The sequence below is a fragment of the Dermacentor variabilis genome, chromosome 4, assembly GCF_050947875.1.
Source record: "Dermacentor variabilis isolate Ectoservices chromosome 4, ASM5094787v1, whole genome shotgun sequence".
Lineage (NCBI taxonomy): Eukaryota > Metazoa > Arthropoda > Arachnida > Ixodida > Ixodidae > Dermacentor > Dermacentor variabilis.
This window is the reverse complement of record NC_134571.1, coordinates 137210609-137238424: the sequence shown is the minus strand read 5'-3', so window position 1 is coordinate 137238424 and position 27816 is coordinate 137210609. Positions and strand designations below refer to the sequence as shown.

Below are 27816 nucleotides of genomic sequence, written 5' to 3'. Positions count from 1 at the left end.
GGCCATGAAATTTACATTTTAGGAAGACTAATATCCACAAAACTACTTTTTTTCGTTAACCTGTTGATAGGCCATACTGTTATTTCAGAACTGAAGCTAGGGAATATGTGAAGTTTAGCCATCTGCAAAATGCTGCCAGCAGCGCCAGCCTCGCAAAACAGACATCTGATTTATGTAACATAATGCACTGGTTGACCCAAAGATTTTCCTACCAAATAAAAAACAGTACGTCGTTAAGTATACCGTGCCCGATGTTTTAAAATAAATGTTCTGAATCTTCCGCCATAACAGAATTTAAGCTAATTTGGTACATTTTGCGTGCAGGCAAGCTGCCCAGGAGTCAGTAATAATTGTGACGTACTCGTTGGTCAGACTAGAGGTGATGGCCAAGGCGATGGCTGTCTCCTCCGCTACAAGGGCGCTGGCAGTGCGGATCGTCATCGAGACCACCTCTTGTAGGTTATAGTCGACAACGCTGGCCGTCATAGCTACGCGAGAGGCAGAATATATTCAATCGCCCACCGACTACTCAAACAAGCCTCCCAATTCCCGGACATTGAAATAGTGTGGACTCCAGGACACGAGTCCCTCCGTGGAAATCGGCGTGCGCACGCTGTAGCCCGAGCTCATGCCTCCCGGGCGCCACAAGAGAGGGATACGGCCGCCTCCATGGAGCCCGTACCTTTACAATACAGCGCCATACTACAACACCACAGATTGAACAGACGACAATACCCGCCTCCACACAAGACCCTCTCACGTGAAGACGCCGTAACATGGCGACAACTACAAACCAACACATACCCCCATCTAAGCAGACTACACGCAATACACCCTACACTATATTCATACAAATGTCCCCTTTGTAATGATTACGCCTCCCTATATCACACCACATGGGCGTGCCCCAACGTGAAGGCGGCCCCGCAAATACCCAACCCCACACCCGAGCAGTGGGAGGCCGTGCTGACTAGTTCGGACCCTCGTAACCAGCAGCAACTGGTGCGGCGGGCCCGGGAGAAAGCAAGAGCCGCAGGAGCCCTGGACTAAGGGTGCCTCCCGCACAAGCAGAAAGACACCTGCTTGTCCTTTCTTTTTTTTTAAATAAATGTTTCTCCTCCTCCTCCTCTTGCGTGCAGGCCGACAATGAAGGCTAGCTGATTGTATTTAATACCTGTACAGAATAATACGGATATACATCTGACGTTAATTGCATCGAACAATTTACTGCCGAAGAAAGTGCCTTTATTATCACCAACGCTCTGGTTATATTACACATAACCTTTGTCGAAGACGCATGCGTCCACTGGCATATACATATATGCGTGTGTATGTCACTTACACCCTTCTTAAGCATAAAGAAAAAAAAACCCTTGGTGCCAATCGGAAGGTGCTAGCGATGTAAGCACCTTACTTAAAGGGTGTAGTATTGAAAGTAATGACAAAAGGGTGTGAAATTGTGTGATCAATGGTGTAAAAAACAAATACACCATTTTACACCTTTTGAGGTGTAAAAGCTTATACTGTGTGGGCCACTTCTGCGGTATATTACCCAACATAACGGATCAATGTAACGAATGCATTTGTACAAGTACATGGACATATTGAAAAGGCTTAACTGTTTTTATAACGTGTAACATATTTGATGTACACTCAATATAAAAGCGTAATCTACGACAGGTGAAAATCGCTGTTATGCATTTGTAAACTTCATCATTTACACCTGTTAAATTAGGGTGTAAATATGAGGAAGGAGTTGCTGCAAGGATATTTTCTTAATAGACTCTCTATGTTGAAAAAAAAGAGGTTTAATAGGGGTGGTTACAAGGGAGGAACTAAATAAAACACGCTTTTTCCCCCATGAGCATGTAAAGGAGAAGATAGGTCACACGATCTAATTTTTTAAATAATCCCTGTTTCTTTTGCATGGTATGGGGCTTTACACTCGAACACGATTGGTACAGGTGACGGAGCCTTAGTTTTCGTACATCGTGCACTGCTTTCTTTTTGCGTCTGTACTCCTGCCCCAATTTTCTACGTTTTGCATTTCGACAGTGCTGGACCAGTTCAAACGCAAATGACGACATTCATACCTTCTAGTGCGTTTCTGCTACGGCATTGCAGTTAGGTATAGTGAATGTTCTTTTTAGCTCTTGAGACTATTTTCGAAAAACTCTTAATACTTTCCAGCACTGTGCTGCTTTGATCATCAAGTGATGTCATAGATTTCTCTTCATTACTGCAGCCGTTGGCTGGCCGCATTCTCAAAAGCAGAACCGCAAAAGCAAACCGCGATCTACACCAAATGGTTGGTGAAGATCGGAAATAAATGGAGTGAAAAAGGTAACACGTCTATTACACAGCGTCAGCGCCTTCTCACATTATCTGCTGGCTAGAAAATGGCTCGTTGAGCTGCAGTTTACAGTGCACTCCGGATCCTCTCGTGTGCCAGGAGGAACCGCGTAGCCAGACTTTTTTACAAAAAACGAGAGTTTAAGCACCTTTACAATCACTATGCACAGGAAACTACATAAAACTTGGAATCGGGCGGCGATTTCTTATGGGTACGGCTGGAGGTCATCGTTCTTTTCGCTGCGACTTCGGAAGCACGGGCCCTCCTAGCTCTGTCGATACGGTAAGTCAGCTTTGTCCTTCAGCTCATGTGCGTGATTCAAGATCAGAGATCAACGACTTGCATCCTGATAGTCAATTCCGAATAAGCTGCGGTCATCAAACATCCCTTCTCTCTTGTTTTCGGAAAAGTACACGTTTAGCCAGCTGGACCGGTTCTGACGGAAGGGCCTTTCGATGCCTCCAATAGCAAATGTAGCGAGCACATGCAAGTATATGATTCAGTACTGATCGAGTGAGATCATGGCCTTTCTCGCGCAGTTAGACGGCAGCCACAACAAACACATGAACGCGAAAGACGAAAGCAGAAAAAAAATATACACCTCGTTTCCACCGAAACTCTCGCGGGAACGTCGGACTGCGAAAGTCCCGAAAGTGAACACCCCAACCGATCAAGGTTACTCGAAAGAAAAGCTGCGGAGTCAGTCAGAGCAGCAATTTACCAGAAAAAAAAAGAAGAAACATCAATCCCACATAGAAGCACACGGGAGTGACCCTATAGGCAGTGGGGTAGACGCTGAGAGCTGCTATCAGACCAGTCGTGTTAGCCCGCTTCATCTCCTTTTCCCAGCGATGCGTGTAGCAGTGAGGTGCAAGCCCAGCTGCAATCAAGAGGGCCATTAGTGCGGGAACTCGTCGCCCCTCCCCCTCCCCCCGCGATACCGCGAAATCGCGCGGCCCGCCGAAGGTGCGCCGTCCGCGTTGGGACGGCATCGTTATGCAAGAGCGAGGGCGCGGGTGGGCCGGCTTGCTGTGGTGTCCGCGTCACGTATACCACTCACGAATCCTGACTCCCATCAGCTGCGCCCGAGGAGGCGAAGCCAGTGCTCACTGACGTTACTCGCTGCTACATGCTTCTTTTTTTTTTTTATGCCGCACACCGTGATGTGATCTATCCGAGAGACGAGTGACGCGCTCACGTCACTCCGTATTTTTGCGAGGCTGACGAGGCTTCACTGCATAAACCAAGCGGCCGCATTTTGCTTCCGTATCCGAAGCATTCCTTTATGTCTGTGTGTGTGTGTGCTTACGCCTTAAATTCTGTATTCATTCATTCATTCATTCATTCATTCATTCATTCATTCATTCATTCATTCATTCATTCATTCATTCATTCATTAACAGTACCTTACAGGCTCCTTGTCAGAGCACAGTGTAAGGGTACATTGCGATGGTAAATATAACATCTGGTCAAAAATACAGAAAAAAAGATATTATGCATACGTGCGGTAAGAAGCAAAGCGTCAGTGATAAACATAGCAGCATAATACGCGAGGAATAACATACGCTAAACTGTGTACGGGGACAAAACGCTCATTATTATCTGAATGCTCTTGGTGAAGCGAGAATACAGATGGATTAAGACAAGTCGTACAAGGCTTAACGTAAAAATGAAATTCAATAAGGAAAAAGAAAGTGCGAGACTACACATCAGAAACAAGGGTATTCGACAAGTATTGAACAGTCCGACCGCTATTTAGGCATGATGTGTTCGTGCAGACGGTCATGGAACGCTTTTCGATCTGTAATGGAGACGATATCGTCAGGAAGATCGCTCCAAAGTGAAATGGCATACGGCAACGCTGATGAGCTATAAACGCTTGTTTTACCGAAGATACGCTTGATGCTAACGTGATTATGGAGCCGTCGAGACATGCGCAATGCGGTTTCTAAGGGTAGACCTGGTGTGGTTAAGATGTCCATGAAGCAAACACAAAAGAAAGTGGAATGGCGAAATTGAAAAGGGGGGAAGTGAGTTTTCAAGTTTCATTTTCGTTACGCTGGACTTGAGATCATAATTTTAAGAAATTAACCGGGTATCCTGGTTTTGAACGCATACGTTCCAAGTTAATGATTAAGTAATCTTGGTGGGCGCACCAGATCTATGACACGAATTCTAACTGTTCGCGAATGAACGTCAGGTACGCTAACTTACGAATGTTGGACGGCGATTTACTCAGAGTGCGACGAGTGTACCCAAGCGTTTGGGACGCTTTAGCACAGATAACAGCAGTGCGAGGGGGGAGGGGGGGTACAATGAAAGGTTGTGAGTCAGGTGAACTCCTAGGTACTTGTATGATTGAACACGAGATATGGCAGAGTTGTTACTAAATTAGGAAAAATCTGAGTTGCATTTCTTGCGACTGAATGAAATGAGTTTGCATTTGCCCGAATTTTAAAACCATTTGCCATTTACTACACCGCATACTTGTTAGAGTAATGTCGTTTTGCAAGGTAACGGGATCGTCGGGAGAAGTTGTTTTTCTGCAAACGATGCAACCATCAGCGAATAGTCTTATGCTTGAGGAAATGTTAGTGGGCAGATCATTAATATAAATATAAGAAAAGTAAAGGGCCAAGGACGTCGCCATGAGGAACACCCGAAGTTACATCAGCCAGGGAAGAGGCACAGTTATTAATATATCTGAATGGTTGACGAAATGGTAAAAAAAATTATAATCCACGATAAACTAGCAGAGTCTACTCCGAGGGAATTTAATTTCGAAAACCGGCAATGAGCAACCTGCTCTAAAGTTTCGGAAAAATCTAGAAAAAGGCTGTCAGTTTGAAAGTTTTTGTCTATGTTAAAGTGCAAGTCGGTTGTAAATTCAAGCAATTGCATATCACAGGACAGATGGTTTCGAAAGCCATGTTGATTAATCAAAAAGAAATTGTTAGACTCCCGGTGGCTCTAGATGAGTGATGCGATAATATGCTCCTGCAACTTACACGGAATGCATGTTAAGGAAATGGGGCGGTAGTTATCTGGTACCTTTTTACTTCCAGCTTTGAATACAGGAATTAGCTTAGCCACCTTCCAGTCTTTAGCTAATTGGCCGGTCGACAATGACTGCCTAAATATGCAAAACAAAATTTTAATAGATAGGGGTAGAGTATATTTTAGTATTTTAGCGTTCCGATTATCTATACCGGCGGACGTAGATAGTTTGAAATTATTTATAAGACATGCAATGCCTTCAGCAGTGGTTGTTATGGGTTCCATGTAAGCATATTCTAGTTGTATAACTACGGGCTCGGTTACATGATCTTGCTTGGTAAATACTGATGCAAAAATTTGTTAAACTCAGATGAGCACTGCGCATCCATTAAGGGAATGTTGTTATCACTGAAAAGACAAATTGCTTGCGATGCATTGTCAGGCGATATAGTTTTCCAAAGCTTTTTTTTTGAGTTTGAGTGTAAACGGGAGGGAAGGTCACACGAGTACCACTTATCTTTAGCTATACATATGGCTGAAGAATATTCTTTTAGGCATGCGTTATACGTTTCCCAGGAAGATGGGTTGGCTGAACACTTGGCAGGTGTGTAAAACCGTTTCTTTTTGTTTCACATTCTGCGCAGTGTCGAGCTGAACCAAGGATTTCTTTATCATGTGAAATGGACACAAGAAGCGCATACTTGTCAACTAAACACAACATCTTATTCTTGAAAGCCAGCTAGTTTCCATCCACAGAATGTTGTGGAAAAGTTGATATAAAAGAGTGACGGAAAAACGCCAATTGCTTGTTAATGCTGTTATAGTCTGCTTTATTGTAGTTACAGATGAATTTATTAGCTGTAGGTCGTACGTTTCATACCAGTTTGAGGATAGTGAGGTAATATAGTCTGTGGTCACTAACTTCATTGCAGTGCTCAATTGGGCCTCTCGTATCAGGAACTGTGGTTAGCAGTGAATCTAAAATATTGTCGCGTGTAGGTTTGTTTACCACCTGTTTAAAGTTAGAATTTAACGACAGGTTAAAGAAATCTATTGAAGTATGGTAGGACGACGAAATATTGACAAGTCAATGTTGCGAAAATTAAAATCTCTGAAAAGACAAACGTGATCCGTAGGACAGCTCATGATTGCGGCAGAAATACTGCTTCGCAAGTCCTCTAGTAACAAATGACTATCAGGTGGACGATAATAAAAGCCTATTAGTAGGCTAGCAGAGGTAGACTTGCAAGTAGCCCATATTATTTCTGTGTTACAATATGTGTCAATATTGAAAGATGGGACCGCTTTCTTAATGGCCGGCAGTACCCCTCTACCCCCCTTTGTGTACGATCACATCAGTAAATGGTGTAGGCCCTATCGATCAGTAGTTATTCATTGTCGCCGATATTAGGGTGCAACGAAGTCTCTGCTAATTATAGAATATCTGATTGGCCGTCATCAAGGAACGATAAAACCTGATCCCACGTAGGCAGAAGACTTTTTACCTTACTGAACGGTACTGATAGGGAAATAGTGATATCAGGTTTGGAAGGTCGCTTGCAAACGGGCGTGTTCCCCCTTGGGTCTAGCAATCGTGTAGATAAAACAACAGAGTTACTTGAGGAATCAAAATCGAATGTCGCTCTATCAATTCGGCGATTATAGAGGGATAACTTGAAAGGTTTCGCCTGGGCCCTGGCAAATTCCAGCGATTTTTTTCTGGCTTGACGTGTTTAAAGCGAAAATTTTTCACTTATTGAAAATTTAGAGCCCTTTAGTTTGAGGGCAGAGGCAAGAATGCTTTGCTCATCTTTGAAGAAAGTCATATTTACTATAATAGGCCGACACTTATTTGGAACAAAACGATACAATCTATGTACCCTTTCGAACTGCGAACTATAGTCACTGCGAGGCCAAGTTTTTCGGAACAGAAATTTTGAAATAATAATTCATGACGCCGTCCAATCTTCCTTCTCGTCATCTTCAATACCAGAATAAAGTATATTAAATTGTCGCATTCTTTCTTCAGTAACTTAACACCTTAACGCTGTGCTTGTTAACTGATCGGCGTGGTAGTTTAGCTATATGTGAGTGGAGCGTTAGCTGCCTCCAGTGTCCTAACCCCTCCAATCAAGCGCTAGATTTTACAGTCAGTGCCTTCGTGCTTTTCTTTTACGCCATGAAGTTCACGCATTATATCACCCTGTCCTTCTTCTATCATGCGCAGTGTCTCCAGAATGGAAGCAAGTGCCCGCGATCGTTCATCAGTGCCGGGACCTGAATTCATTTCAACGTCCCCGGGGATGAAAAGTAACAGGTCAGACAAGCTACGACGCAACAGAGACGGAATCAACATTACTCACATTAGCATCAGAAATATGGGGTGGGCCCGACACCGCAATTAAACGGTGGTCGGCGCATTTCAAACATAAGGCACCATTGAAATAATTGACATACGTAAGCAGTACTGGTAAGCGCACCATCGTGTCAGTGGCGTCGCGCCCAACTGCGGCAATTCGATGCAGGCGTTGATATCCCTCGTCGTTATCTTGAGTGATAGGTGTTGGCGATCCACGTTGCCAGACTAGTTCACTGGAACTGGCAGCGTCAAGCGAAATGAAGCTTGTCAAAGCCGGCAGTACCAGCTCGTATAGCGGAGTGCAGGGATGCCGTTCAGAGATCCAGGATCTGTAACGGAGAAGGATCGTAAACTGCGTAATCTACATTTTACATTTATTTCTACTCCAATAGGAACACGAGTGAAAGCCGCATAACGATCACGCGCGGACAGATCGACCGCCTTTCATTACGAGGAAGATCAGTCGAAACTCTGCCTCCCTCACACGCTATTGGACTAGAGTCAGTTTTGGTATACTGCGTCTTTGCGCCGCCGAAGAAGGAATATGCACATATTACTTTTATGCAGGAAGAGACCCTTCTGGTTAACGGAAGGAAAAGTTTATTTCTTAGGACTCTTTCTTAGAGTCATCGCTATCGACGTCCAGCTGAGTTCCTCTACCGCCAGGATTGTTCTGTATGCAAGTACAGGGGTGGCACATAAAAGTCGTTTTTCCAAGATCAAATTTCTCGTAGATATGATCGCGCGAAAAAGCTACCTGACTTGTGACACATATCTCTCCATTCCAGTGATTCCGTATCATATTAGTTCGTATGAGCCCTGTCATGCGTCACAGCTCCGAAGAAAAATTGTCGAAAAGCTTGTTACATAGTAGACGCCTGCAAAGTAGACAGCTGTTACAAAGGAAACAACTAGAAAACAATGCAACGAGTCGAGAAACAGTACGCTGTCTTCATTCATGTGCTGACAGTAACTAGTGCTTGTTTGCTATGCGTTCCTTGTGATTTTTATCTGTTCTTTTAAATGCATAATTAAACGTTCGGTCAAGTTTTACTAAAGCGTCTGGCCAGCTTCTTGCGCGCCATCATAACTGGGCATTGGGAATATCCAGATGGCAGAGAGATATCGAGGTGGCCTATAGGACGCACAAAGCCTTCCAACGCTCATCAATACCTGCGCTGGGATCCACTGCATGCCTAAGACCGGAGATGAAGCGTAAAGAAGTAAAATGATTGGAATAGAATCTTTGCGGTATCACAGTCCTGAAGAACAGCGGCAGTTCGCACATGCTCCAGGCATATTCAACGCATCTGCTTATGCATAATTTATAATGTTTAACATTGCCCATCAAATACAGGGCGCCGGAACAATCGCAAAATCAACACGTTGGAAGTACCTTCACAATCCTGGAGAAATGCTGATACCCAGGAAGAATGCATTACCTCGTAATCGCCTTTACCACGGCAGATTAAATTTGAACTTAAGTTTGTTTGTCATCAGGTAAGTAAAGAAGAGCGACCATTAACCGGCAAAAATTGTGGGGTTTTACGTGCCAGAACCACTTTCTCATTATGAGGCACGCTGTAGTGAGGGACCCCGGAAATTTCGACCACCTGGAGTTCTTTAACGTGCACCTAAATCTAAGTACACGGGTGTTTTCGCATTTCGCCCACATCGAAATGCGGTTGCCGTGACCGGGATTCGATCCCACGACTTCGTGCTTAGCAGCCTAACACCACAGCCCCTAAGGAATCACGGCGGGTCCTTTAACCGGAACACTCGGACGATGAGTCCTAATGCAAGACTTGAAACCCATCGTCGCTAAAGCTCAAAACTTCTCCCCTTCTAGCAATAAAGATAATAAAAGTTTATTTTCGAGTACACGAGCAGTTTTACATGATGTGATGTAAGGGACAGAGACAAAAAGCTTTAAAATTTAGCTTGACAAAGATATGTGCCCAGTAACAAGGCAGAAAAAAAAAGTTAGCAGTTACAGACATAATAATTATATGCTCGTACATGTGGGTACATATTGTCTTTCTTCAACGCGCAGGCGTTATACATTTTTTAGGAATATAAATATACATTTACAATAACGTTATCGATAACGTTCACAGTAACCATTGTTAAGTCCTACTGAGTAATCAGTTGTTGTCAATTCCATTCAGAAAACGGAAACTGCACATGTGCCGAAGAAGTGACGGGACTGTTGCAGCGTCACAGTCAGATGAGCATGAAGTAAGTGTGATTCGCGGCTTGATGAAGACGCTCGCTCACGATCACCCGTCGTTAAGGCGGAGAGAGAAAGACTGATGAGAGCTGGAGGTGTTCGCCTATATAGCCAAACGCATGGCAAGAGTCACGTTACTTATACCCACCTACTATCGGAGCGTGGCACAGCTCCACTCGTCAGCATTTAAGCTGTCGGTTTTCTGGGTGACGTTAGCGGGAATACTGCGACGACATTACAAGTACGATTTCTGCAAGCCTCGAAGACTCCCCATATAAGAAAGTAGTGCTAGCGCCATGTTACGAAGACAACGACAACGCGCCCCATGCGTCGGCCTCGTCTTCTTGCCATCGCGCTTGCAGGTCAGGGAATTTCGGCAGCGCCTGCGCGGCTGTGTTGGGCAGCACGCTATCACGCTATGACGCGACCGGTCGGCGCACTCATTCACTGGACTCACCGTACAGCATAACTTTGCACAGAAAGATGTGCGGCGAGGAATGATAAAATTGGAAAACTTGCAAGAATAAGCTGGGGGTCAGCTGGCGCAAGACAAGTGTATTTTGTAGACTTCTAGGAATACGCATATATCGCCCTGCAGTGTACGTAAATCGGCCGATTACGATAAAAATTATTACTCATATTTGAGATGCATCATCCGCTTTTTCATCACCTCGTCATTCATCAACATCGGCGAGACCATCAGCAGTATGCAGAGGCAGCGTCATGTTGTCTATTTTTTCTCTATTGCATGGCAAGTGGAACCTCCCAGCCACCTCCAATTGCCCATCTCGCATTAGTCGACTTCAGTTTGTGCCTGCAACTTACCCAGTGTCTTCACACTACATATCCTTTTAGACTTCGGAAAGACACATTTGTGATATAGAGTGCCCACTCAAGTTAATTCTTGTATTCAAATGCGCACTCTTTCCGTCTATCGCTTTTTAAAATTTCATTAGATCTTATTCCACCCTGATGCTGCTACGGAAAAATTCCCAGAGGAGCTTGCGTGCATATCTGCTACGACCAACAGATCCCACGATTGTCATCCTTGATGAAGACTTGACTTCAATCCCAGACGAAGATAGTATCATTCTGCTCCGAAAAAGTCGGTTTATTCTTAAATATAGACGACTTAGAGCCTGTACAACAGCTTGGTCGCGATCAGCAAGAACAAACTAGGCCTATCATTCTACCATATGTAAGATATAAAGATAGAATTCTTGCAGTGGCTTCTAATCTCAAAGGCACGAGTTTTTCGACTCGCGAGGACTACTCAGCCATAGTTCGACAGGCGCGAAGGAATCTTTTTCACTTACAACAGAGCGGTAGAACATTTAAACTTCGCTTTGACAAGTTGCTGCTTGATGGCACGCAATTAACGTACGATGCTGAATCTGATTGTCTAGTTGAACTGAAGGCATGGTGGTCACTGCGTTTTTCTAAGCATGCGCGTCCCTCTTCTCCTTCCTGGCCCTGCGCCGCCCGGATCACTGATCCTGTTTATCAAATATGTTCGTCTTGGTGGCAAACGTGCACACTTATCGACCTAAAAAAGACGCCGTAGAATGTACTTTAAAAGGCAACTATACTGACCTCGATATACTTACACCATTTTGGCTATTTCCAAATATTGCTGACCACGTGCTACTGCATGAGAGCCCAGCGTACGCAGTTGACAGGCTTTACAGATTGGGGCGCGGGGGAGCAGGAAATTTGATTTTTGTGAGGGAAAGTGCTCCTTCATACGTCACCAAATTGAACTGTCAACAGGACATGTTGTGTGTAAATATTTCTCTTACTTCAAGTATGACTGCGATTATTGCTTGTTATCGCGCACCTGGCCGTGATGTTTCTTAAAACCATGAACTATGCATTCTGTGCTAGCGGATCTTTACTCAAGCTTCCCGTGTGCGAATTTTCTGCTCTGTGGCGATTTTAACTTTACGGATATTAACTGGGCAGATCTAGAGGAACATAACCGGTAATTCAAATATTTTCTTGACATCATCCGAACATTCAACTTCATTCAGATGGTTAATATGCCAGTCCATGGGGGGGAACCTTTTGGACCTTGTTCTTGTTTCTCATCCCGAAATAGTAAAAACCGCTATCATCCGTCGGTGGTATAAGTGACCACAACTCACTACTATTTCATCTCTGTAACGAACTTCCTATCCGACAGACCTCAACAAAACACAGTAGAGACTACAACTAAGCGGACTGTAGAACTATTAACACTAAGCATCTGTTTTTATTTTTTCCGTCAGACTGCTCCTTCTCGTACAGCACATGAAGATTGGTTGCTATTCAAGAATAAATTATCATTGCTTGCTGAGACAAGTCCTCCGGTACGCATTCTCGGTGATTTAGAAATACGTGGTTTTCGAACACACTAGCGAGGCTGCTGGGGCAGAAAGCGCCTTTTTCGTGACGCAAAACGCTCGAAATCTTGCTCAGAGTTCGGCATTTACGTGCCTGCGTGAATACAGGAGCACTTTGAGACAATGGAAAAAGGAATTCTTCCACCCCGACTTGCGGAACATCATACCTGTCACCCCCCCCCCCAACTTTTTTTTGGAATATTCTGAAATGAAACAATATCTCCAATAACGTTTATTTGACTTACCCTGGAGGTTCAAATGTGCCACTCAATCAGCAGTCAGACGTAATCAACTCGTAGTTTTCTTTTCACTGGCAAGTCTTCACTGAAGGACTTTGATTTGCCCAGCTACTGTTTTCCCCAAATGCTTCCTATTTTAGTATTAATTCTCAACACAATACGAAGCCTATTGAAAACCTGAAGATTTCTATTGACCCCGGGCCGGATTACGTCACTGTTAAGATACGAAAATGTATGAAAGTATTTTCCAGTCTAATATTACAAATAATTTTTACCAAGTCCAATACCGACAGTTCACTTCCAAATGACCGGAAAATTAGTAAAGCGGTACCGGTATATAAGTCAGGCACCCGCTCTGATCCGTCCAACTATCATCCTGTTGCTCTAACATGCATTGCCTACTACAACATATAATATACTCGCAAATAGTATGTGATCTTGGCTATTATTCCTCCTTTTTTTCGCAATCAACATGGTTTCTGGCCTTGTTTGTCAACCGATACACAGCTTTTTAAATTTATTACTGAACTTCAGCTCAGCTTAGAATCACCACTTCAAACTAACGTCATCTACCTGGACTTTGCGAAAGCGTTCGACTGTGTTCCCCATCATCCACATTAGGCCAAACTTTCATGCCTCAGTCGAGACGTTCTCGCATTGTCATGGATCCGTTGCTTTCTTACAATTCGCTTCCCAGTGCACAGATCATCGAAATCATTGTTCAACCACTGCTAGAGTGATTTCTGCAGTACAACAGGGGTCCGTACTCGGTCCCCATTCTATTTTTCATCTTTATAAACTATCTTCCTAACAGAATTTCATCCTTTATCCGACTTTTCTCACATAAATGCGTGCTTATTTGTCGTATTACAGAACAGACCGACCATGGAGTGCTTCAAAAAGACTTATATTTAATAGGAACCTAGTTCACCAGTTCTCTTATAAAGTTATGTATATATACCGTAAGCAGTCTAACATGAATTATCCGTACTTTTTAAACTCGACAACCCTATTCACCGTTGAAACTTTAATCATATCGTTATCTCGCTATCACTATTAACAGCAAGTTGACCCGGTCCTACCACATCACAAAGTTGGCTACCGACACTGACAAATCACTTGGTTACGTCAGACGTATCCTTGCCCCGTGCCTCTCATCCATACCAAAACAGGCTTATGAAATTTTCATTCAAAGTATACTTGAATACGCTTCAGCTATTTTGCGCCTGCACCAAACTTGCTTAATGGACATATTAGAATCAATACAAAATCGTACCGCTGAATTCATTACTTCCAAATACAGCTGTGAAGAAAGTGTCAGTGCGGTGAAATCATGCCTAGGACCCGAAAAGCATTGGTGTTCTGTCGAAAAATGGCAAAGTTGTGCCTGTTCCATCGAGTATAACTTCCCACAACTACATGGAAACCTTCTTAATTCACCAACCCGTACGTCTTGTCACCTTTTTAACTCCTGCAGCATAGAGCGCTTGCATGGTTCAACATCTTCTTTTAAAGGGATCCTGAAATTATTTTGTTGATTTGGTACAAACGTACTGAGTCGTTAGAGTAGGTCCTTCTGATCTTTAATTGACGCATCTAAGTGCCCCGCGTAAAGCGTGTAATTTATTGTAAGGTTTTTAAAGATGCACATCGCTGCCGATCGCAGCACACTACTCGGCGGAATTTTCATCCGCCCCTACACATGTGACGTAAATCACCAAATAACGTCAGTAGGGCGAGCTATACGATTGGCTGCCCAGGGCGCGTCATCGATAATTTTTTCATCTTATGGTGAAGAAATGATGTTCGTAATAGTTGGAATGTTAGTTCATTTGTTTCAACAAAAAGAAACTAACAGAAAGAGAATGCACAAGAACAATTTCTCACTACACTTAAGCACTTCCGGCACATAGCAAGCATCTGCTTGTGTTGCAACATGCTCCATTTTGACGAGAGCTCCGCGGTCAGAGTCGGTCTCAGTCTTTTCGCGAGCACTATGATTAGACTTTGTTGCATTGTGGACTGCGAACGTAGCGACTTGCAATATGTCAAGCTGCGACATCGCGTCCCTCTGCAAGGCAGCAGAGAAGCGGAGTGGCTGCAGCGTATCGGACTGCCGCTATCTGATCGGCGCCAGGATTTGCACTTTTGCGGCCGTCACTTTACACCGGAAGATTACTAACGCAATAGTGTTTTGCGAGTCCGGTATTAGGGTAAACGCAAGCGCAAGGGGACAGGGCCTGGCCGTTTTACCATGTTCACATTTGCGCAAAGTGCAAATGTTAATTGTCTGCACGGTGCAGCCACCTGGTGGCAGAGAGCTCAACCACACACACAGTAGCAGCAGAGTCCTTCCATGTTTTTTCTGGTCACGAAACTGCCGCCTCAGTTTCATATAGCGCCAGCGCCCGCCGCTAGAGGCGCAACCGTGCATGAGAGGGCATGCGAACGCCGCTACCGCTGTGGTTGTGTGTGGGGCAGCCTCGGTATTCTAGCTTTCTCAACTTCCTCAACGATCGCTTTAGTTTCACGTAACTATTTTTAACATTGAATATAATTAAATTACTGCCTGAGCGTGTCTTCTGCGATGATATGAGCGCACGGGACGAAAAAAAAAGCCGCTCATAACATGGAGCTTGCGGCGGTCTCAGACCAAAAAGAAGAAAGATCTGGAATATTAAGAGCCAGAACCGCGATACGATTATGAGGCACGCCGTAGTGGGGGACTCGGGATTAGTTTTGACCACCTGGGATCCTTTAAAATGCACCTAAATTTAAATAAACGGGTGTTTTGCATTTCGCCCCCGTCGAAGTGCGTCCGCTGTAATAGGAATCCAATGTTTCTTATTACAATGAACCAACTTGCCCAACAACGCATCCTGCTAAATGCCTTCGGTGCGGCTTTTAACAACGGATTAAGGCGAACCTGAAGTGTTAGGACCTGCACAGTTGAAACTAGCTGTAATTAGGCAATTGCCTTAGCAAGCAGTCGTTTAGAAGCGTCAGTAAGCCCAGCACTTCACTGCTCGTGGTTTCGACGCAGAAACGACGAGACTAGGTATTTTGGTTCTTAATTCGCAACTATTTACAATATGTTAAAATGTTGCAATCACCGGTCCTGATATTCTTATCATGGTCGAAAAATGAAAAAAAAAAACTTTATAATTCGATTAAGAAAATAAATAAAACGTGTTGGTGCAAAAACAAAATACAAGCCCGATCATTTATTTATCATGTAAAATAAGCGGAGCGAAATACAGATAGCACGGAGGCGTCCGGTCACAAATGGTCCACCATTCACAATGCAAGAAGTTTGTTAAAAGCATGACACTGATATAATACGCATAAAGAAATAAGATCAAACGTGAGAGGTATGCATTGGGATGCAGGAAACAAACACCAGCAAACGAATGGCAATAAGTACAGAATGCATAGTCGATTGTTTCTATAAACAAGAAAGTGTAAAGCATAAGCATTTCATAACACACGGCTAAAGAACTCTCAAACGAACACAAGTAGCCACATCACAAATACAGCAATTTTTTTTAAATGGCTTGTTAGAGATACCACCTTTCTACTTCTTCAGCTGTTACTTAAACATGCAGACAAAACTTGCTCAGCAAATCACAATACAAATGTAGCTAACAGTGTGCTAATAACCTTCTTACTCATAGCAGCTTATAGACTTAAAAGTACGTGCAATTGAAGAATTGTAGCCCATCATTAGCCAAGACTAAAGGACAATGGAAAATAAAACAATGCATATTATTCTGTTTTAACACTTGCATTTAAAGGAATTCTAATGCTATATCTTTCATAGATGGTCGGGGTAAGGGCGCTATTGCTGTGAACTATATCCTGGTATAACACAAATTGAGGTTGCAACAAATCATAAAGCAAATGTGTTCAGCGTCGGCTTCTCACGCTCCAGGTACACGTCGTCGCCGTTGATGTTGAAATTGTACGCAGTGACGATGTCCGAGGCGTCAAAGTGTTTCGCGCACACACGTGTATACTTCGATTCGAAATTAAAACCGCCACTTTCCTGCCGCGGTATGGCCCGCTTCCATTTCTCGCGCTGCTCCTTGTTATTAGGTAAACAGAACAACGACACCTTTTCGGTCGTGCCCTTGTAGCCGGAACGGCACCCAGGCACGCAACACGTGTTCGGCATCGTTGTCCCACCCCACCACTTCAACCAAACAGCCCAACACTCGAAAAATAGCACAGCACATGCACAGAACATACCCGAAAAGTCAGCTCGCCTCGCACTGCGCACCTGCGCACGCATTTCGGTACGCGAACGATGCCCTCTGTGGCACAGTGGCGCCGCGTCGTGGCACCTTTGGGCAGCATATGAACCTCTCCCATAGCGTGACGGCGGAGTTTCGTGACCAGAAAAACATGGAAGGACTCTGGTAGCAGTAACAAAATGTATTCTTCTTTGCTGCTGGTGTACATTTTTCGCAGGCGTGTAATCGTTAACACTGTTTTTGTAAATGTTTAAAAAGTTTTACACTTATTAGAGCAATACTAGCGCTTTGTTTGGCTGGTTAAGCTCTGCGCCAACAGGTGGCTGGACCGTGGAGACCGATCAGGCAGCTCACGTAAGTCAACGTTAAAGTTCCTTCATCAGCTTGAGTTCATGCCTCCAGCTTTCCGTTGAAACGCCCAGCTGGCCTGTGGTTACCGAAATATCAGACACGCTCGGCGCTGTGACAGAATGCTCGCAACGCACGCTGCATCGATAGCTCTCGCTTGGTGTCGACTGCAAGCATCTGGTGGAGAGTTTGGAGAGGTTTTGCGCGCTCGTTCCTAGAGAACCGGAAGTCGACGACACGATGTGCCATCATGACGCAGAGCCAGTGAAGGTGGAGCTTAGCCTCGATCGCTCGGCGAATGAGTTGAGGAGAAAATGCGTGACTATGGAGGAGGGTAACTCGTAACCGTCCGTAGCTTTCTTAATATGAGACGTTCACACAAATTGTGGTGCGAATGATTAACTTTAGCTGCACCCTACGCGTCTACAAAATTTGTCCGAACCGTTTCAGGGGCCCTTTAAAGGGGCTGAGGCACCAAATTTTGAGGCTATAAAAAGTGTTGTAGGCTGCTTCTGTATGCGAGGACACCCACAACGAGGTATTGGACGCTGCAAACATTTGTAAATAATTTTAATTCACCTCCAAAAAGTCATTAAAAGCTCCTTCTCGTGGTCTAGACCCATTGCTAGCGCGGCTTTTATGACCTGACAGCGGAAGAGCGAAAATAGTGACGTCATAGCACACTAGCACAATAACGTGACGTATGATGAGTAGCGATGAAATGCCGATAACCTCCACTATGACCAAGCTACAGGCATATAGAAATCCCTTCTCTATGCTACAGGCTTCTAGAACACTAACCGAGCTAACCCTGGCCCCTGGCTAACCGAGACATGCACGGCGCTGTAGCGGACTGTTCTTGACGTAGCATCTGTGAGTCGCATAGTTCGGCAGCTCGGAGCGGTATCTCGTTCGCTTGTCGTTTCTCAACCTTTGTTACGGCTGGCATCTAGCACCTCGTGCAGAAAGGACTTTCACCCACCATGCCTCGTCGAAATGAAGCGCGACTCCTCCTGTTACGGTTGGCACCTCGTGCAGAAAAGACGTTCACCCACCATGCCTCGTCGAAATGAAGCGTGACTTCCTAATTCGCCATGGTCATCTCGAGTGTCTGCCGGTCTGGCGGAAGCACCGCAGGGTTTTCAGGCCTTTTTTGTGTCTGCGTGTGCGACTTTAGAGGGAACCTTTCCTTGAGCTGTCAAGCTCTAGAGGGGAACTTCCGCGAACCAGCAACGCCCAAAAGAGAAGGACAAGCGTCTGCAATTCCCGGACCTGAGGCTTGGTACAACCGGAGGCGGGACGCCCTTCTCCTTGCAGCAGGCTCGGTATAACCAGAGGCTCGGTATAAATAGAGAAGGAGGGGCCCTCTTTCCGCGAATCAGACTCTGTGCCGGTCACGTGACGTCGACGGAAGCAAGATCCCTCCCACGATTGTAGAGAGCATATTTAAGGGGCTCCTAAATGTACTTTTTTAGATCACTTCATTCTCTTCTCATCATCTTTCATCAACCTTTCAATAAACCGTGCGAGTTTCGCACTCGTCCTTGCCCGGTCGCCATGGTCTACCGGATGCCTGCAGCTCGCCGACAACGCCACGCTACCCAATTGTTACGTCGGTCGAGCTTCGATAGGCAGGCGTCGCTACAACTCGGCAGCAGTACGATACGCTGCCTGGAGTACGCAACACCGTCCGCGTTACCGGCACGGCAACTTGCCGCACGCCGTTTGCCGTTCGCGGGCTGCCGTGCAACGGCCGTTTTGCTCGCGAACGGCGAGATTTCCTTACCGTACAGAGGCTGGGACAGGGACCCATTAGCTCTTATAATGACCTTACTGTGTTCTTTTTGTTCTTTTGCGATTGCTGATTCACATTGTGACTTCTCTGATTATTTGCTTTGGCATTGTACTCAGTGTGCCTCTTAGCTTTTTTTTAAGTCTCTTCTCAAACGGACCCAGAGGCTGGGATTTGCAGGAAACTATAACGTTGCCTTTGTTCCTATTCGTACAGTCTAACCCCGCCCCCTTGCATGATACTCCTACAGGGGTTCCTTGTTGGAAAATAAATGATGATGATGGTATTCGCGGTTCTGCCTGAGCACTCTCCACCTAGCGGCCGCGCCTGGAACCAGCCGATCCATGTTCGGCCATGAAGCGAAACAGGTTTTAAATTACGGCGCGCGCTGACAACTTGCCTTGTAGTTCGCAAATAATTGTGATCAGCCGCGCACAAGTCTGAAAAAGACAGAACGGATGTCGAAAGACTTTTGCTGCCTACTGTTATACGTGTCATCACGATGTATCATTTCATCGCTTTACGGAAGAAGCGGACAACGCGAATCGGAGAGCGACATGAGTAAGAAACTGGCGCGTTTGGGGAATAGGTGACTAATTTATTCCAAGCAGTTCACTCGGGACGAATTCTTGCTTCCCAGTGGGCAGACCTTCTTTTTCTTTATGTTTTAAATATCATGCGGGCTTTTCAAATCGTAGAGTGTACTTTCGTTTAGGCCGGCGTTTTGATAACTCATAGGGACGCACGCTCAAGCCTAATTTTGTTTTGTTAGATTGGTTTGTGGCTGAGTCTTACTGGCCACCGGTGCTTTAAGCAGGAGGAATATTCTCGCTAATGTACTTTTGTCCGCAGGCCCGGCAGCAGTGAATGATAACCAGCTCGGAAGGTCCGACGCGCGTTACGCAGTGAGACGACATCGTTTTGATCACATGCTTTAGTTCCACGGTGTAAGCAAGAGATTACATTTTCTTATTTTAAAAGGCCGTGTGAGTTGTCAGTTTATTTAGTCGCAAAAAATGTAAGAGCGACAGCACATAGCGCTCGTTGTAGCTTTTGAGCGCTCGACCTGCGCATCGCACCGCTATAAAGGGTGATCGTTTTCAAGTTTTACGAAAATAAAAAAAAAATCACCTGTTGCAGATAACATAATTCTTCTCCTTGAGCGGAATTGTCCGAAGAGGCGGATATTGCTTGCACAAGAAATCGAAACACATATTCAACTAATTAACACAAACTCACTCATTCACTTCCTAATTAATTACTTTGCGGTACATATTGCAATTTAAGAATTGTAGCCGAAGAGCTTGCAAGACATATTCACTTGAAATGAATTTTCAGTATGGCACGAGTTTCTAGGTATTATTTCCGAAAGAGTGGGCCGAAATGCGCGGCAGTTCCAGTTCCTTTCGTGCTTCAATTCATAAAAGAGCGTTTTTCTTTAAAAATTTAATGAAACAACTGTGCCTTTTACGGTAAATTTGATGGCGCGTATCTCAAAATTGGCGTCATTCTGGAAACTCATTCCAAGTGCATACGTCCTGCAAGCTCAGCTGCTACAATTCGTAAATTGCAATATGTGCCGTAACGTAATTAGTCAAAACATAATTAGTGAATTTTCGTTAATTACTGGAGCTTTTGTTTCGATTTCTCGAGCAAGTAATGTCCGCTTCTCTGGAAAACCCAGCTGAAGGACTAGAATTATGTTATTTGCAACAGGCGATTTTAAAAAAATATTCCGTAAAAACTTAAAAATTATCACCCTCTATAGCTTGCTTTCCGACCCTGTAAACATAGTTTAAATCAGCTACAGCTGGTGCGATGCGTTTCCTAATCATGCATTTGCACTCGTGGAAAGGACTTTGCTGTTAACAAACCGTGGCTCGATTTCGGAAGTCTGTTGGAAGCAACACATTTTGTCCGATATGTTGTTATTCACGGTTAACGTTCTCACGTTCAACGGGGATGCGCATGAGCACGCTCGCGATGCCCCCAGCCCAGGCCCAGGTCCTGCTTCGGACACTGCGCGTTGCGAACACGAAAAGCGCCAGTCATCCGGACGCACATGGCCTTAGATATGAATGAGCGAAAGACAGAGAAAGACGCACCGTGACCCACAAAAGGGAGCTCTGATTTGCCGTGATTCCAAAAGACACTGACCGCGGTAACTTACAGTTCTTAGCTGAGTTTTGCAATGCATGATATGCGTACTTAGATTCTCGAAGGACAATAGACGTCACTGTCTATAGGTTGTGGGAAGCTATGTGACATACAGCAATACGAGTCGCTGCTCGGAGTTGCTTTGAAGGTCAAGCATTCTACCCGCAGCAGTAGAGCAACGCCGCACACGAGTGCTCGCACCATTCCTAGAGACCTACCACTCACGAACGGTGACCTTATTTAACCTTTGACTCGTTTGAGAGGCTCATTGCCCTTTGAAAAAAGATATGTGGTGTAGCTCGCCGAGCAAAGGCGAACGTTTGCACGCACGGCAGCTATTCCCGCTGCAGCTTTGCTGAAGTAATTGATATCGACCAATATAAGGTGACAAGCAGCAATCACACCGTTTTGGCTTCCATGAAACACCGCCATCGGACGTCAAAATCGAGAAAACTTGAGCACCGCACCAAGCGAAAGTGCCGCCATGACGCTGTATATCGATGCCATCTGTATTTAGACAGTGTTGCCTGCACAGGTAACGGATTCTGGAGTTGCCAATACCCAGTTAAAGAAAGGGACACAGCGGCATCGTGTCATGGCATGCCATGACATGCATGTCATTCGAGTAATGCCTAGTAAATTATGTTATGTCATGCATGCTTGTGATACCCATGGATATTCTGATCTACAACCGCTTAAAAAACGACCACGACGGCATCCCTACGTAGGAGGATAGATAGATAGATAGATAGATAGATAGATAGATAGATAGATAGATAGATAGATAGATAGATAGATAGATAGATAGATAGATAGATAGATAGATAGATAGATACATAGATTTGAAGACATCAAAGAATGTCTCGCGATAAAAAGAAGAAATTGGCTGTATACGTTACCTCGTCGAATGAAATCTTAGTTCTAAGTTTGGCAAAGGTTATTTTCGCGCATTTGGTATTTTTTTCTTTGAGGGTGAATTTTATTTAGTAGCGGTTGTCCTAGTGCTTAGTACCTTTCTGTATGTCGTTTCGGGGGTACTTCGACCTTTGCAATATTCTATAAACTAGACAATCTACATAATCAAGAGAGCGATGTCAGTCCTCAACTCTCTCCATACGTGAAAGCGGTCGAGATAGAAGCCTTTCTTTCACCGTAAGTGTTCCACGTACGCAGCCGAGCAGCAAGCAGAATAGTTCACCAGAAATGTTTCCTCACCAGCTCATCTGCTGCCGCTCGAAGATGTCAAACTGACGTGTACGCAGCCGATGCGGAGCCGCACCCACGTCTCGCTCCCAGCCAGGGCGGAGACACCACAGATGCGCGCGCCCAACGGACGCACTTGAAACGTGTTTTAGGGGCGGAATTCCTCGTCGGAAAACTCTACTCCGCTCTCGGAAGGCGACATTTAGACTCGCACGCACGCACGAACGCTAAAGAAAACAAAACGCGAGAGCGTGGCTACAGACGGCAAAAGAATTTGAATCTTGAAGAGACAAGGAGCGAGCGCTGTAAAATTGTCTTTCCCTCTCGGCAAAGCAAGGGCGCCTACCAGCCCCCACTGGCCGGGGCAATCTTCCTGGACATCACCCTCTTCCTCTTCTTCACCGTCTCCAAATCCGCGTGGCATCGGGGGGGGGGGGGCGAAGTGAAAGACAGCCCGAGCCCCTCGGGCGCGCGAGCGGCGAGACAGCAACAAGACGACAGCAACCTCGGACGACACTTCGACGGGGAAGGCGGAGGCGAAAGTGGTGCGACCGCGGGGAGGCGGACGCGCCCAAATAACAACAGGAAGGAGCGCGGGAGAAAGTGGAAGAAATGAAGAAGTAAACCGGGGGAGGGAAACAAAATTACGCGGCTGCGTAATACGAAGTTGGGGGCACTCTCGCGTCTGCGAACGTGAGGAAGGAGACGGAGCAGATTGGAAGCGTGAGCGAGAGAAGCTGTATACACCTTCCTCTCCGTTTTTCCGAGAGGCGCTGTAGAGAGGGGCTGTAGCTTGGCTGCAGACAACGGGCGTCGTCTTCCCTCCCCTGTTGTCTGGAGCCGAGGGGCGCGGGTGGGAGGGGTGTATTTCCTTCATGGCGCGACGGGGCCTCGCAGAGGAGGAGAGGAGAAGCTGGAGGAAGAAGCTGAAGAGCAGGAGAGAGAGAAAGAGCAGGCGGCGTCGTTCGTACTGCCGGCACATGCGTGCGGGAGCGCAGGGATTGCCTTGCCTCCGTTTTTTTCTCGGCGGCTGCTCCGTACTTCTCCCGGCGCGCCGTTTCTCAGACTGCGCCGGCTCCTGCCGCACGCTTTCGCGCGCCGTGCGCTGATTGTGCGGCGTTCCGGGTGACGTCGGGCCCGCAAATCCGGTCGCGCTCCTGTTATCATCGTGCACGAGCTAATTCGTTCCGTCACATCTGCCATTAAGCGAAGAACGTCAGCGGCAATCGTACAAAAGGGCGCCTCCTCCCCCCCCCCCCTCCGCGGATTGCGCCGGACATGCAATGGATATCCGTGGCTTGTGAACCGAGGTGCGTTGTCATCCCCAGCGATAACGTCCGTGGTGTTTCCATACGGGCGTCGTGCGCTTGTAAGCGGTGACCCTAGCTGTGGCAGCATGGCCGTGACAACTGTGTCTTAGAAAGTGGATCGGATTTCGTCCGAGCACGGCAACGCACCAGGCGTCGGAGTGCGCTCCAGTGAGTAAGTAAGTTTCCGAGTTCCACATGCTGGATGAATGGATTGTCATGCCCTCTTTGAGAGCTCTAAAATGGTTACGCAGTTATGAATGACGGAATGGCATGGATATGCTGAACGTGGTAACTTAAAGAATGTCGGGGTTCACTGACCTATCTCCGAACTTTTCTATATATCCATCTTTGTGACCGTGTTTGAGAAGTACTGCAAAGTTCTGCAAGAGTATTCTATTTAGGAAATGATGATCGAATGTAAAGGTCGCGGCATTTTAAAAACCAGACCGTGGTTATGAGTTCTTCATTATCCAGTGGTACTTATTTCGCAATAATTTCCGCTTGACGTTCAATTTCACACATCTGAAATGCCGGGTAATAACGGCACGTAACTCTGCCCACGGTTGTCAATGTACCCCTCACTTTTGGCCTGCCCAGCAATAGCGATGTTACCGCTTTGCGTTCAGCGAAATCTGAAACACTGCAACGAAGCCATGCGCGACTTTATGCCCTGTTTGGATCGCACCGCTGGCGCGATCGGTTGGGAACTCGGCGCTGACGCCCGTGGTTGTACCTGGGTCGCAAGCCCCAAGGGTAGCGTTGGCCTGGCGGCCTGGGGTACAACTGGAAGCATCCGAAGGTCCCGGCAAAGCATGAGTCGACTGGTAACAACAAAACAACTTGTTTATTTTAACATCGCAAAGAGTTGGCGGTCAGGTTGACCGAAGTAGAGAGACGGGAGAGCACTTTACTCAACAGAAGAAATCGGAGCCCTCCTTTTGGCGTCCGGGGGCAGCTGTTTTTATACTCTCGCAGTTGAGGGCAAGAAGGAACCCCTCAAAAGACGAGCACGTGAATGTACAATGGGCTAATGGTGACGCACACTGTCGTAGCGCTGCCGTAGCACCATGTCGAGCACAATGTCGTAGCACCCTGTCGTAGCGCTGCCGGTCGGGCACAATGACTGTAATGAGAGGATGATCCCTGCTTTCGCATCGCCTGGTTCGGGCACAATGACTGGAAGGAGAGGGTGCCCCTGCTGTCGCATCGCCTGGTTCAGGCACAATGACTGGAAGGAGAGGGTGATCCTTTGCGGTCGCATCGCCGCAGTCGCGCCTGGAAACACCTGGCGATGAGCGTTGCGGCGACGACGATCGGGCCAAAATGTCTGCCGCCCCGCCGCAGTCGCGCCGGCAAAACCACGTGTCGCAGGCGAAACGCAACAGACCGCCCCGCCGGGGGAAGGAGATCCCGATGGACAGGGGACTGCATCCGCTGTCCGGAGGGATGTCGCTCGATGATGCTCATAACCGAAGTCGGGCGTCCCTCGACGTTTCTTGAGCGCAGCGCACAGAGAAGGCCTCGTTCTCTCGTTCAGGTTCGCACGGGACACTGCAAAGTGACTTCGGGAGAGTTCACATTTTTGTTCTCGTTCCCGGCAAGCGTTAGAACTACGCTGAAACTCAACCGCTCAGTCAGCAAGCACGGCACAACCCTCACTAAGCCCTGCCAGGCTCTTTCCCCTTTTTATACCACTGCCTAGTTCCTTACAGTAGTCTAGCATCACTCAGAACGCGTCCACAAATTGGAAAATTGCACTAGAAAGCATATCATCACTTTGAAACACTAAACAAAAGCAATATGTTAAAAAAATCCTGCCTCAGGAAGAAAAACATCAGTAACCAACAATTTTGAGGCTGATTCCTACGTTAGGGGCTTCGACTTAAGCCATCGGCGTTACCGTTGAGACTCCCCTTTTTGTAACGCACCTCAAAGGAATATTGTTGTAAAGCGAGGCTCCAGCGCAGGAGGCGGCCATTTTTGGGAGAGATGGTCTGCAGCCATTGGAGAGGGCAGTGATCCGTCTCAATGATAAACCTCGAGCCGGCTAGATAGCATGACAATTTCTGAATGGCCCACACGAGACACGCACACTCTTTCTCGGTGGCGCTATACGCCTGCTCACGACTGGTCAGCTTACGACTAGCATACAGGACGGGGTGTTCTACTTCTCCATTTTCCCGTTGGCACAGTACAACGCCCATGCCTCGCTCACTAGCATCGCACTGAACAATGAACCCTGTTGTATAGTCTGGCGATCGTAGCACAGGCTGGCTTGTTAGGGCACTCTTTAGGGCGCTAAAAGCTCTTTCCTTTGTCTCGTCCCAGACGACTGTTTGAGGCTCTGTCTTTCTTAGAGCATCCGTCAGGGGAGCCGCGATATCAGAGTACCTAGGGATGTACCTCTGATAGTAGCCGGCGACACCTAAGAACGACCGAATATCGGTCTTTGTGCGCGGTTGCGGAAAGTCTCGCACAGCGGCCACTTTTATTTCAGAGGGGCGGCGACGACCCTGACCAATCACGTGACCGAGGTAGACAACCTCGGCCTGTGCTAACTGGTACTTAGGAGCCTTTACTGTCAAGCCCGCTTCGCGCAGGCGGGTTAGCACTGCCCGCAAGTGTGTCATATGCTCAGACCAGGATGCGGAGAATATCGCTACGTCGTCTAGATACGGTAAAGCGAATTCTTGCTGTCCCCGCAACACTTTATCCATGAGGCTTGAAAAACAGTATGGCGCGTTCTTCAAACCAAAACTCAACACTTTAGGACGGAATGTTCCCATTGGTGAAATGAACGCCGCATACCTACTAGCCTCTTCTGTAAGTGGAACCTGCCAATAACCCCTGACAAGATCTAGGGTGGAAATAAACTGAGCGCTACTAACTTTCTCAAGGCGCTCCTCGATGTTAGGGATCGGATAAATTTGATCCTTAGTGATGGAATTAAGCCTGCGGTAGTCGACGCAAGGACGAGGTTCCTTGCCCGGTACCTCAACTAAAATCAAAGGGGAGGTATAATCACTCTCACCTGCCTCAATAACACCGAGCTGTAGCATTTTCTTTACCTCAGCCTCCATAATATCGCTCTGGCGGGGTGACACCCGATACGCCTTGGATCGTACTGGCTCTGGGGAGGTAAGTTCTATATCATGAGTAAGTACAGAAGTCCTACCAGGCCTCTCAGAGAACAGACCTTGAAACTCTTGTAATAGCTGGTGTAGTTCGGTTTTCTGCTCGGGCGACAGCGGTGCTTTACTGATAAGGTCACTAATGACTTGACCGGTGTCTTCCCTGTTCGTCACTGAGCCTAGTCCCGGAAGCTCGACCGGAAGCTCTTCAGGAACGTTTACCATCATGCACACCACTGCTTCCCTTTGTCTATAAGGTTTGAGCAGATTACAGTGGTAAACTTGCTGCGCTTTCCGCTTTCCTGGCAGACTTACCACGTAGTTAACGTCCGACAGTTTCTGAACAATTCGTGCTGGGCCCTCCCACTGCACGTCTAGTTTGTTGTTTAGCGATGTGCGCAATATCATGACCTCATCGCCCACCTCAAAACGACGGGCCCTGGCTGTCCGATCATAATAAACCTTGGCCCTCTGCTGGGCCTTTGTCATTGCTTCACCTGACAACTCCTGTGCCCTTCTTAAGCGTTCGAGGAGCTTAAGTACGTACTCCACCACGACTGGGTCGTCGCCCCTACCTTCCCATGATTCTCGAAGCATGCGAAGCGGAGACCGAAGCGAGCGACCGTACACCAGTTCAGCTGGCGAAAACCCCGTAGCTGCATGCGGCGCGGTCCTTAAAGCAAACATCACCCCAGGCAGACACAGCTCCCAGTCAGTTCGATGTTCAAAACACAACGCTCTCAACACGCGCTTCATGACGGAGTGGAGCTTCTCAACGGAATTCGACTGTGGGTGGTACACTGAGCTGTGTAGCAGCTTTATCCCACACCTTTCGAGAAAAGTTGTCGTCAAAGCGCTAGTAAACACTGTGCCCTGATCTGATTGGATTTCCGCAGGAAAACCAACTCGCGCAAATATGGACAGTAGTGCATTGACTATCTCAACTGAGCTGAGTTCTTTAAGCGGCACTGCTTCAGGGAACTTTGTCGCTGGGCAGATCACAGTCAAAATGTGTCTGTACCCCGTGGCTGTTACCGGCAGAGGTCCCACTGTATCAATAACG

The 27816-nt window shown here is 46.5% G+C and overlaps 1 protein-coding gene across 5 annotated transcripts in view; it reads left to right on the top strand.

Annotated features, from left to right (window-relative positions):
• The window catches only part of LOC142579827 (solute carrier family 45 member 3-like), a 182140-nt gene that overhangs the window by 32451 nt on the left and 121873 nt on the right, over nucleotides 1–27816 (top strand). Inside the window, exon 2 of one of the 5 annotated variants that reach the window (XM_075690404.1) lies at nucleotides 7578–7667. The exons of 1 other annotated variant lie outside the window; for it this stretch is intronic. In XM_075690404.1, coding sequence (XP_075546519.1) covers nucleotides 7578–7667 — 90 coding nt within the window. Of the gene's footprint in view, nucleotides 1–7577; nucleotides 7668–23252; nucleotides 23799–27816 lie in introns of those variants that run through there. 3 more of the 5 variants (XM_075690411.1, XM_075690407.1, XM_075690408.1) reach the window with 3 other exon arrangements.